The sequence below is a fragment of the Nicotiana tabacum genome, chromosome 4 (assembly GCF_000715075.1).
Source record: "Nicotiana tabacum cultivar K326 chromosome 4, ASM71507v2, whole genome shotgun sequence".
Classification (NCBI taxonomy): Eukaryota; Viridiplantae; Streptophyta; class Magnoliopsida; order Solanales; family Solanaceae; genus Nicotiana; species Nicotiana tabacum.
In genome coordinates, this window is record NC_134083.1 from 41,473,209 (window position 1) to 41,486,682 (window position 13,474).

At 33.8% G+C, this 13,474-nt stretch overlaps 1 protein-coding gene across 1 annotated transcript; it reads right to left on the reverse strand.

The window, feature by feature from the left end:
- LOC107826180 (peptide methionine sulfoxide reductase) lies at positions 1–1,886 on the reverse strand. Its single transcript, XM_075251745.1, has 2 exons — positions 1,476–1,886; positions 1–416 (listed from the first exon to the last, which is right to left on the reverse strand). The coding sequence occupies exons 1-2, from the start codon at positions 1,809–1,811 to the stop codon at positions 162–164; spliced, it is 591 nt and encodes a 196-aa protein (XP_075107846.1). The 5' UTR covers positions 1,812–1,886; the 3' UTR covers positions 1–161.
- Between the last annotated feature and the right edge of the window lie 11,588 nt (positions 1,887–13,474).

The following is a 13,474-nucleotide window of genomic DNA, read 5'->3' on the forward strand; positions in this document are numbered from 1 at the left end:
TAAAGATCAAGAGGACAATAATTTCCACTCAAAAGACAATACTTGTAAGAAAGATCAAGAACCATTGACATACCATTGGCATATTTATTTAAGAGTAGAAATAAGCAAAGACAAATGCCTAGCCAATTCTTTCATAAGTTCTTTGTGCTACAAAGAATAAGTCAACCGTAGCACCTTATTGGGTCATTGCAGCCCTTTGCAGCTGACTGCTTGGCACCTCTGCCACCACCCTTTTCTAAATATTGTTGGTGATACTCTTCAGCTCTATAAAATCTCTTTGCAGGAAGAATTTCTGTGACAATCTTCTTATCCGTAAATTCCTTCTGCTTAGCTTCCAATGATTCCCTTGCTAGTTGAGCCTGAGCATCGTTATAGTAGTATATTCCTGAGCGGTACTGATTCCCCACATCGTTACCCTAGCAACAGCCATCATCATGAGATCTATATATTGCTCTTTGTGAATGTTAAACTCTAGCTAGACGCAAAAACTCACTCAAGATTACAAAAACATAGTAACTGAAGCCAACTAAAAATAGACAGTGGGTCGAGGATACACGAAAACAACCAGCAATAACACCCCTGTGTGATAGATCCTAAGATAATCATGAGTGTTCAATAATTAAGTCTGCCATGAGGAAATCCTTTCGATAGCTGATGCCCAAGGAAATATAAAACAGAGGAAGAAGGAGGAAGAAACTTAACAATATTTTACTTCTATGTGATCACTACTTGTTTCTGCTAATTTCCCAGTAAAAACTTCCCTTACATCGTTAATAGAATCAGATGGAGTCCTAACTCCTAAGATGTTCTTGCCACATGAAGCTGCCAAGTTAGGTAATGCATTTTACTTATTCAAAAACTCTACGGGACAAAGAAAGAGTATAACCTTGGAGTGTAAATGGTGTGCCGTACGAAAATTGAAGCATCAGTTACAACAGCATGGGATAGAAACTTTTGCTTAACTTTATATAACTAATCCTTGTTTTTTCAATCAACAAAAGCTTCCCGAAACACAATATTATATAATGGTATGAGGATTCACTTGTTTTGATCTAAAAAAAGCAAATGATGATGATGAATTGACTATTTGATTTCTTATCTACGTTAGCAAAATGAATACATAAAACATAATGTACGGCGAAGCTGAGATTTAAATCTTATGAGTTCGGGATTGTACTGCTTTTAATTTAATGGGTTCTACATTAATAATTTGCGCATATTCAATAAATATTTTAGACAAATACAAGATTTGAACAAAAAAAGCTAGTGGGTTTGACGGAACCCGCATAGCACACTCTGGCTCCGCTCCGTCAGTCGTCAAACTAAATAACTAAGCACATAGTGAAATCAGATTCAGAGCGACAACTATATAACATTACAACTAAGGATCATGCAAAGTTACCTAAATTGTATATTCTCTTCGTAGTACAAACACAGTAACATTATTTTATTATTGAGATGAAGGAATTTGATACCTGGCGATTTAGAGTGGTGGGATCATGACGACTCCAAAAGAGAGAAAGCAGATTGGTATATGGGCAGACATTCGGGTCAAACTGGATCCGAATCACCTCTGCATGGTCGGTGGTACCGGAGCAAACGAGCTTGTAATTTGGGTCGTGGACATGGCCCTGAGAGTAGCCTACCTCCGTCTTCACTACTCCTTCGACCCTCTGGAATGCCAATTCCACTCCCCAGACGCAGCCTGCTGCAAACTGGGCAAATTCCAGACCCGGATTATCCGGGTTGTCCAGATCCGGATCCAGTGCTGGGTTGGTTGACTTGCTGCTACCCTCTTCTTTAGAAGCCATTGCTCAATTGTCTTGTTCCTCGTATCTTTAAGACATTAGACATTTGCTTATATAGATAAGACATTAAACTGAACTTGGTCATATAGTCAGTTTAGATGCATTATTATATTACCCATTTAAATTTCCTTTGAAATTTTTTTTATATACGACTTGCAATTTGCATTCATCTTAAATCGGTTGACTGAGCATAAATTTAAGTTTAGTAAATAGGACTATATGTCACTTAACTAGGAATCTATGCTACCTAATAAATGGAATATGAATTAAACAAATTATTTTGAGAAATTTACACATAATACAACTTCTTTAACAATTACTTATAAAAGATATAACTTGTTTTAGAAAATTTCACAAATATAATTTATTACAACTTTCTAAGTTTTTAATTAGATTATTAAGTTCATAAACTCCGAAAATTGCTCCCCTAAACATGGGATAATGGTACAAACAAATTATTAAGTGGTCAGTTACACATTATCTAATTTTTTTAGACTCCTATAATATCTCAACCATCACTGTATTAATCATTAATACAATCAAAGCATATTCACCCTTAAAAGAAACATGCCTTTTCAGTTTTAAATTCTAGAACGTTTTCAAAAAAAATTCTCACTAAAGGCTTCGGATTTTTGCTGCCAAAAGTGTTTGCTTTCCCCAATTTTTTTGACAATGTATTATTTTATATTATATATACTATATATTGTGTTATTGTATATATTTATCATATATACATTATATTTGTTTCCCCAAATTTGCTTCTTCTTTATCACTCTATCAGCAAAATGTATTTACTTCTCCCCAAGTTTTTATATGATGTATTATTGTATATTATATATATATATATATATATATATATATATATATATATATATATATATATATATATATATATATATATATATTATCTATATATAGTATATAGTATACAAACATTGAACTGAAAAAAAGAAGAAATATTATTAACAAATATACTATATACAGAAGAAATATGTAGTACTTTATATTTTCTTTGGGGTTTTCTTTGGATAATGATTCTTTCAAAGTATCCAATAAACTTTTGGGTCTTTTTAATTTGGTTGATTAATTTCGCTCAGATAGAGAAATATGAGATTTTTTGATATATCAACGTGGTTATAAGATATTGTTTTAGTTGTCATCAATAATTACAAATCGGAGAATTTTTAGGGGATAATTATGGGATATGTCAATTATGAAAATTTTGTTGGGTTTTTTATCTAATTAGATTAATTAGATAAAGAGGTGTGAATGGAAATGGAGGGAAAAGATTAGGAGGGAAATGAAAAATTTGAAATAATTTCTTTTACTAATGCACTTTGTCCCTCATTGGAAGTAGAAAAGAAAATTTTTGTGCTTATATAGAGAAGCACATCTTCTAGCTCTTAAAAAGTTAAAAAGAACTGATACTTCGCACCATCGTCGTCGCTCGCTCCATTTCCCAGATTATTTGGCTATAAATTCAAAGGTTTGGTCTCACTTTCTGACCACCAAAATTTGCATACTCTCCCCTCTCTCTTCTCCATTTCTGCATTTGTTTTCCAAAAGCAAAAGCGTAAGCATCAATGTGCTTTACTGAGGGGATTAAATTACTTAAGGAAACATAATTTTCTGTTGGGCTCGGGACGTTATTCATTTCATTCTATTTCTGCCTTTGGTTTCTAGTTTCATTTTATTTTGTAGAAATTATATTTTCGAATACAGAATATAACAAGCTTAAGGGATTTAATATTTTTTATAATTTGTGTTCATTTTATTTTCTGCTGTGGGAGACTAAAATCCTAGCGATTTTCTACTCCCGTTTTGGAGATTAAAGTATCCGAGATTAAAATCTTGTAATTTTCTACTCGGTTGTTTGTATTCGGTTTGAAGATATAAAAATTTCATTGACTTACTAATTCTGGTTGTGTCAATTTCTTTTACAGAAAAATAACAACAAATACGGAACAACACAATAGTTCTGCTGCAATGGCTACTGCGTCTTCAAGTCGCACAACTCATGCACCGGAGATGGCACCGGCAGAAAAACTCGAAAAGTTTTTCGGTGTGGACTTTAAGCATTGTCAGCAGAAAATGTTCTTCTACCTGACCACGCTCAGTTTACAGCGCTTTATCAGCGAGGGCGTTCCAGTTCTGGGAGAAGAAATTCCTGAAAATGAGCGATTTGTGGTCACGGAGGCATGGAAGCATTCTCACTTCTTATGAAAAAAATTATATTTTAAGTTGCTTGGAAGACGGCTTGTACAATGTTTATAGCGTCATGAAAACATCAAGAGAATTGTGGAATGCTCTTGAAAAGAAGTACAAGACTAAAGATGCTGGACTTAAGAAGTTTGTAGCCGCTAAATTGCTGGATTTTAAAATGGTTGACGGCAAATCTGTCATAACGCAAGTCTAAGAATTGCAAGTTATTGTTCATGACCACCTTGCTGAAGGTATAAACAGAGTCAATATTCTTATTCAAGATATCGATTATTTTACTAATTATAAATTTATGATTGAAGGTATGGTCATAAATGAAGCGTTTCAAGTTGCGGCATTTATTGAAAAATTGCCTCCGCTGTGGAAGGAATTTAAGAATTACTTGAAACATAAGCGCAAGGAGATGACGCTTGAAGACCTTATTGTTCGTCTACGGATTGAAGAGGACAACAAGGCTGTTGAGAAGAAGTCTCGTGGTAAATCAACAATAATGAGAGCAAATATTGTTGAGGAAGTGTCTACATGCAACAGAAAGAGAAAGAAGTCGTTTGGTCCAAAGAATTACTCGAGCAAGAAGAAGTTCAAAGGTAATTGCCACAACTGTGGAAAGGTTGGACATAAGGCTGTGGATTGTCGTGCACCGAAGAAAGACAAGAAGAAGAGTCAAGCAAACATGGTTGAAAAGAATGATGAAATGGAGGACTTATGTGCCATGCTATCTGAATGCAGCTTGGTAGGAAATCCCAATGAGTGGTGGATTGATTCTGGAGGCACTCGCCATGTTTGTGCTAACAAAGAATTATTTGCCTCTTATGTTCCCGCAGAGCCCGACGAGACTATCTTTTTGGGAAACTCCACAACAACAAAAATTAAAGGAGTTGGGAAGATAGCTTTGAAGATGACTTCGGGCAAAGTTGTGACTCTAAACAATGTTCTTCATGTTCCTGAAATTCGCAAGAATTTGGTCTCTGCTAGACTTCTTATCAAGAATGGATTTAAGTATGTCTTTGTTTCCGAAAAAGTTGTAATAAGTAAGAATGACGTGTATGTAGGAAAATGTTACCTAACTGAGGGCCTTTTCAAGTTGAATGTAATAGCTATTGATATAAATAAAGTTCAAGCTTCTTCTTACTTACTTGAGTCAAATAATTTATGGCATACACGTTTAGGTCACGTCAACTTCAAAACTATACGAAAAGTGATTAACTTGGAAGTATTGCCTAAATTTGAATGCGATAATTTGAAATGTCAAATATGTGCGGAATCTAAGTATGTTAAATATCCTTTTAGGTCGGTTGAAAGGAATTCAAATCATTTAGACTTAATTCACACGGATATTTACGACATGAAGTCAATACCATCTCGCGGTGAAAAAAAGTATTTCATAACTTTTATTAACGACAGTACTAGATATTGTTATATTTACTTACTTAATGGTAAAGATGAAGCAATTGAGGCATTCAAGCAATATAAAAATGAAGTTGAAACGCAACTAAACAAAAAGATCAAAATGATAAGAAGTGATAGGGGTGGTGAATATGAATCTCCTTTTGAAGAAATATGTTTGGAATATGACATTATTCACCAAACAATTGCCCCTTACTCACCGAAATCTAATGAAATTGCGGAAAGAAAGAATAGAACGTTAAAGGAGATGTTGAATGCCTTGTTGATAAGTTCGGGTTTACCCTAGAACTTGTGAGGGGAAGCTATTCTTACAACCAATCAAATACTCAACCGATTTCCCCATAACAAAACTCAATCCATTCCATATGAAAAATGGAAAGGTAGGAAACCCAACTTAAAATATTTTAAAGTATGGGGATGTTTGGCTAAAGTGCAAATTCCTAAACCCAAAAGGGTGAAAATTGGACCGAAAATTCGTAGGATATGCAAGAAATAGTAAGGCATATCGCTTTCTGGTTCATAAATCAGAAAATCCCGACATTCATATTAATACGGTAATCGAATCCGATAATGTTGAATTCTTTGAGAATATTTATCCATATAAATATGAGTGTAAGTCGTCTATTGAAAAATCTAAGCGACCTCGAGAAGAAGAAAAGGAAAGTACGTTTAATGAGGAAAATCCAAGACGTAGTAAACGTCAAAGGACAACTACATCCTTTGGACCAGACTTTCTAATATTTTTATTAGAAAATGAGCCTCAAATATTTAAAGAAGCAATGTCTTTCTCGAAAGTACAATATTAGAAAGAAGCAGTCAATAGTGAGATAGAATCCATATTAAGTAATCACACTTGGGAATTGGTTGATCTTCCTCCAAGAAATAAACCTTTGGGTTCTAAGTGGATTTTCAAAATTAAAATGAAAGCTGATGGTACTATTGACAAATATAAGGCAAGATTAGTTGTCAAAGGGTTTAGACAATGAGAAAGTCTTGATTATTTTGATACATACTCACCGGTAACAAGGATTACATCTATTTGGGTGTTAATAGTATTAGCCGTCGTGTATGGTCTTGAAATCCATCAGATGGATGTGAAGACAACCTTCTTAAATGGAGACTTGGAGGAAGAAATTTATATGGAATAACCTGAAGGGTTCATGGTTCCCGGAAAAGAAAAGAAGGTGTGCCAACTTGTTAAGTCACTTTACGGATTGAAACAAGCACTCAAACAATGGCATGGGAAATTTGATCAAACAATGTTGACAAATGGATTTAAGATTAATGAGTATGATAAATGTGCTTACATTAAAAACACTCCAAATCATATAGTCATTGTATATTTATATATTTATGACATGTTAATAATGAGCAAAGACATTGCAGATATAAATGCTACTAAGCGTATGCTTGCTAGCAAGTTTGATATAAAAGACTTAGGAGTTTCTCATTTAATTCTGGGAATTAAAATTCATAGGACTCCTCAAGGACTAGCATTGTCTCAATCTCAATTTAGATTTCAAAGTCGCAAAGACCCCGATTGATGTAAATGTGGCTCTTACAAAGAATCTAAGTCAAATCAGATCTCAATTGGATTATGCTCATGTGTTGGGAAGTTTAATGTACATCCTGAATTGTACACATCCTGATATAACTTGTGCAGTAATTAAACTGAGTCGTTACACAAGTAATCCCAACCAAACTCATTGGATGGCAATGAAACGAGTTTTGGGATATATAAGGCATACCCAAGATTATGCTTTGAATTAAAATAAGTATCCTGCGGTAATTGAAGGATATAGTGATGCAAATTGGATCACTGGGTCATTAGAAATAAATTCCACAAGTGGATATGTTTTTACAATTGATGGAGGAGAGGTTTCTTGGAAATCATCCAAACAAACATGTTTTGCTCGCTCTACAATGGAGTCTGAGTTTATAGCTTTAGATAAGGCTGGAGAAGAAGCTGATTGGCTCCGGAATTTCTTGAAAGTTATTCCGTTTTGGCCCAAACCAGTGGCTTCTATATGCATACATTGCGATAGTCAAGCAACAATAGAAAGGGCTGGAAGCGTTATGTATAACGGAAAATCTCGTCACATATGACGAAGACATAATACCATTAGACAACTACTCTCTAGTAAAATTATCGCAATTGCCTACGTAAAGTCAAAAGATAATATTTCGGATCCACTTACAAAAGGCCTAAATAGAGAGGCGGTTGATAAATCATCAAAGGAAATGGGACTATGGCCGAGGACAAGTCACTGTGGCGGTAACTCTACCTAGAAGACTGAAGATCCCAAGATCTAGGTTCAAGGAGATCAACAAAGTCATTTGTGACGGTACAACATTGTCAAAAATTTGGTCTATTCTCGTGATGAGACAATGTTCAGTACTAAGGATAAAGCGTTAAGGCTCATTTGATACGGAGTATATCAAATAGTGAATCTATGGGACAACACGTTTAGGAATCACCTATATAAGTATGAAGTGTAAGCCGCTTCAAGGAGAATTTTGTAAGGCTAGTTCTCTACGCACTTATGAACCAGGCTTTGTTCATGGCTGAAACGAACACAACAATGAGAACCAAAGGCGGTTAAAGGGTTGATTGTGTGACTTATGACTGTCTAGGTATATACCAAAGTTTGACGGTTCAAAGATATCAAATCTACCGATTGACCGAGTATATCCGACACAAGTTCACTATGAAAAGTTCAAAGAAAAACCTAATTATCTAGATGCAATTAATCCTTGCTTGTAAATCACACAATTTTTCATGCATGCATATTTCCAGATAACTATTCCCCATTCATGTGGGGGATTGTTGGATTTTTTTAAATCTAATTAGATAAATAGGTGTGAATGAGAAATTGAGGGAAAAGATTATGAGGGAAACGAAAAGTTTGAATTGTTTCCTTTACTAATGTACTTTGTCCCTAATTGGAAGAAGGAAAGAAAATCTTTGTGCTTATATAGAGAAGCACATCTTCTAGCTCTTAAAGAGTTAAGAAGAACTGGTGCCTCGCGCCGTCGTCGTTGTCCCTCGCTCGGCTTGGGCTTCGGATTATTGATATGATTGATTGATAATTTTTTGGACCAAATTTATTTCCCGTTTTCATGTGAATAATTACTTTCGCACCTATTCAACCCAGATTATTTGGCTATAAATTCAAAGGTTTGGTCTCACTTTCCGACCATCGAAAATTTGCATACTCTCCCCTCTCTCTTCTGCATTTCTGTGTTTGTTTTCCAAAAGCAAAAACGTAAGCATCAGTGTGCTTTACTGCCGTTTGTTGAGTTCGACGAAATTCTGTAATTTTCATTACCGGTATTACAGAATAGTTGTTCCGTTCTATCCTGGGAAGAATTAATCCAACAACCTTGGGTAATAGTGAGGGGGTTAAATTCCTTAAGGAAACACAATTTTTTGTTGGGCTCGGAACGTTATTAATTTCAATCTATTTCTGTCTTTGGTTTCTGGTTTCATTTTATTTTTGCAGAAATTATACTTTCGAATACAGATTATAACAAATTTCCCAGCTGGTACTTTCTCTGTTGGGCTTTTGCGTGTTCTACTTTTGGGCTCTATGAGATGGACAAGGTTCTTCCTTTAAATGAAGGGATCTTTACACAGTAGTCTGCTGAAATTACCTGTTTACTTTTCCCAGAATTGAAAATGAGATGAGATTTGCAATTTTCCCTGGCTGCTGCGCTCTAAAAACCAAAATTTTACAATATCAGGAATTTATTGAGAAATGTTTAATAGGGCAGATCAGGAACCAATAATGACTAAAAAAAGTTTTTGGACATTAGTCCATCTTCATATAAACTAAGAATGTCAAAGTTAGAAATTCTGTCAGTAGCCAAGAGATTATAATTCAAAATATTCTTGAGAATCATATTAATAAAACACAACTCAAATATATTACTACAATTCTTTTCGATGAACTTTATTTTTAGAAAAATATTCAAACCTCATTAAAAAAATACTAAATATTTTTTTATTATAAAGTACCTAATAATCACTAAAAGTTCGTATGTTATTCTTAATTAATTTTATTGGCTATAAAGGAGATGGAAGGAAAAAGAGAAAAAATAGTACATACAACTAACCGTAGAGTAAATATTTATTGTCACAAGAATATGTCTAGGTCATTGCTGATCTAATGGCCAAAAGTCACGTTGGCCTAAGGTAAATCCGCCATGTGTGTATTATATACGTGTGTATTATATACATATGATATTATTTTACATTTCTCTGAACACCGTCGGTCAAGCAGAAACGTAGTGCGTTCCTCGACGTTTTGATCCAGAACAAATCAATGAAGCCAATTCCATACATACAATTGAATATGGAGTTTGAAAGGTCAATCTTCCTCCCTAATGATAGAAACGTGGCTGAATAGGGTGCATTGGTGTTGGGGACAGCGATGGAAAAATATTCAAATTCGCTATTGAGTTCCATGTCAAATCCTTGTTCAGAAAAATAAAAAGAAATCAAAGGGTTTAACATTGGACGCGACTAAAATGTGAGGTAATTGTGCTCGTCACCGTCAGTGGCGGAGCCGGAATTTTTCTCAAAAGGAATCAAAATATAAATAAATAAACTCACAAAAAAATCAAGAGGTCTCAATATATAGTATATAGTATGTATACATATTTAAAAAAAATTACCCACCTACACATTATAATTTTCCGACGAAAGATTGTTGGTTGACCCCTTTGGGTACATGTGGCTCCGCTGATCACCACAGCATATTTTTAATGCTATAAAATGCCGCATAAAGCTAGGGTGGAAGAACCAAAAAAACGAAAATCAAAGTAAGAAAATATAGAAGATGCAATAGGATCCAATAAAGCTATGAAAACAGCATTTCGAATCCAATTTTTAATTTTAGATTACAGAACGCAACTTTGATAATGGGAACTATGGCCTTAGTTTCAAGACTTCTGTCAGGGCAAAACCCAAAAAACTACTAATACTCCTAATAATAATAATTAAAGAGCAAAGGAGAAGTCAACATAGTATATTTCTTAGAAGAAAAAAGTTTTAAGGAAGAAAAATCAAAAGACCTCTGAATATATCAAACTTTTTCACCTATTAATTATAATGAAGTGATAGTTTGAGCAAGATTGATGAACAAAAGAGACCTTTCAACCACACCAAGTGTACGAGAGTGACCTAAAGCATCACCAAAGCATGCAAGTGGACACTATCAATTATCAAAAACAAAAAGTGCTTTTGTCCCCAGGGAAATTCAATAGTAATAATGATGTTAAAGCCCTTTGTGCTAGAGTACTATTTGGCAACATTCATGGGCAATTGGACAAAAATGCACACATCAATCTAAGGGGTAGGGTCTCATTTGAAGATTCTTTGTTTTGAGGAAAAGAACCAAAAATGGTCTCTTTCTTTTAGTCCTTTATGTTTATTGTCTCTTCTTTTAAATCATGAAATCCACTACTTCTATTTTATGAACTGACCTCTTCTCAATTGCGATAAGGATTGTGAAATATCCCTTGACTTTTACTAAACCAAAATATTGTAAGAGGTAGTCACTTACTTCTATTTATTTTATTTATTTATGGTTTCGTAATATAGATATCTTGCTACTAAAACGAGTCTATACGTATATCTAATCAGAAGGAGAGATTTATGGATAAGAACCAGATTAAAATAACTGTCATTGTCTGACGAGTGTCATGTGTAATCCTTCCTAATCTACTAGGAGTATATAGTATATGACCTTTTCGACCAAATATTTTCTTAGAGCGATTTCATATTGCAACTTGGAGAATAGTGTTGAGTCCGTTGATAACAGCCACAAACTTGCACGAAAAAGTATCATTTTTTATTATTTTAAAAAAATGTATAAGCATGTTGGCAGGGCGACTCAACATTGTTGGTGGCCTAAAGTCAAATCTTGATGAGGGGCGTTATAAAAAAATATCTTACATATTTTTAATTTAAGTCTATTTTCCTTACTTTTTGAGATGCAATAGTTTGTTTATAATCGAGTTATTCTAATAATTCTTTTTCGCTTGATAATATAGTTAATCCATTTTAACGTCCCTTGAGATATTGTTGATCCTAGGTAAGATTGTATTATATTAAAATTTAATAAAATTCTTCCCGCAAATGCAACTGTTATAGGAACATTATTCAATAAGGAATATAGGTATTTTAAAAAGAATCAAGTCTTACTTTTTCAAGTCTCGTTAGTTGATTGAGTATATCGATTAGAGTATTGTTTTCTACTTATAATATTTCCTTTTAATGCTTTTAATTCAAAAAAATAAATCTAAACTATCCATCGGAGCGACTTTTTCTTAGATTCTTATCACCTAGTGATCTCAAAAAATTTCACTAACAATAAATTATAGATACATTTCACGCTTCAGATTATTCAAATCTCTATGATCGACATCAGTAACAAATCAAAGTTTTCTTCTTCTTTTTCTATAAAAAATTATTTTTTACTTTAAAATATTTAATTTTTTAAAAAAGATATTAATTATTAAAAAGTACTACAAAAAATGGGCTCCTAAGTTTTGGGGGCCTAAAGCAATTGATTGGGATGCCTTGTCCTTGAGCCGGCATTGATCGTTGGCAAATTGTGGCTGGACCAACGATAGACTTGCACAAAATTACACCGTATAGTTTCACTTATTTAATCATCAAAATGTATTACTAATATATTTGGCCATTAGAATTCAAGACATATTGCTTAAAAGTGCTTTTCAGATTGATTAATCAAACACAAATACTTTTTTCTAAAAGTACATTTTTTCAAAAATACTTTTCAAAATAAGCAAATTTTTCAAGACGGGCAAAACATGCTGTTAATATTTTGAAAATTTAAGCCGAACGCGAACAAGCAAAGCACATTCGATGGCCAGTTTTGAAGTGGCCGTCCAGATTATTACAACTTGCAAAATCCAACGTCAAACTGGGGTCTTCTTTCCCATTTCTTATATTCTCCTTCCTTGTCTCACTCTTTCTCTTGGTGGGTGGGTAGGGGGCTCTCCTTTACAACTTACAAGTTTTGTTTATGAATTAATTGGTTACTCCATTTCTCTTCCTTTCTTTTTCATTTTGGGGCTTTGTTTCTTTTTTCGGGAGGGTGTAATGATTCGACCGATCGTTTTGAGTGTTGTAGTCTTGTTTCCTTATTTATTGCTTATTTTATGCTCATATGCCATTAGGTGACTTGCCGGGTAGTTGGTTCGGTTCCGGGAATGTTTCGGAATGAGTTGAGACACTTTGTCTGATAACAACACGAAAGGGAATTCAAGAATTTACTAAAGAAAAACTAAAAAATCAAGAAACGTGCGGAAGGTAAAAGAAAAATAGGAAACGAAAAAGAAGACATAAATTAAAGATAGATTGAATTCAATAAAAAGTTTCTTGAATTCAAGAAGTCTATTCTTGAAGTTGAGTCCTAGCAACAACAATTAGCTAACGAAGAACTAATTCCTTTGATAGAGAATTAAAAATAAGAGATAGATTGTGAAACCCGACCCTTTAGAATAACAAGAACAACAATAAGCCTAAACTTATCACCTTTCTTGAATACCTAGAAGTGATCTAAGATTTCGAAAAGGGTTTAATCTTACCACCTTAAGTTGATTCTTGAAGGTTGAGGAATAAATCCATGAGTAGCCACATACAAGAGTGCAAGAAAAATCTCTCAATTTTTTGTTGATATTGTTTATCATAATCTCCCCTAAAAACAAAGAAGACACCCTTTATATAAAGAGGGAGTCACAGAATTCTACCAAAAAAAAAAAAAAAAGTCCTAACTAATTTGGACAAAAGTCCAATTACCTTATGATAGGATCTTGAAAGTCCAAAAACCATTCTTGAAAATCTTAGAAATCTTGAAAAAGAAAGAAAGTCCTAACTACTTTGGACAAAAAGTCCAAGTACCTTAGGATAGGATCTTGAAAGTCCAAAACCAATCTTGAAAATCTTAGAAATTTTGGAAAAGAAAGAAAGTTCTAACTACTTTGAACAAAAAGTCCAACTACCTTAG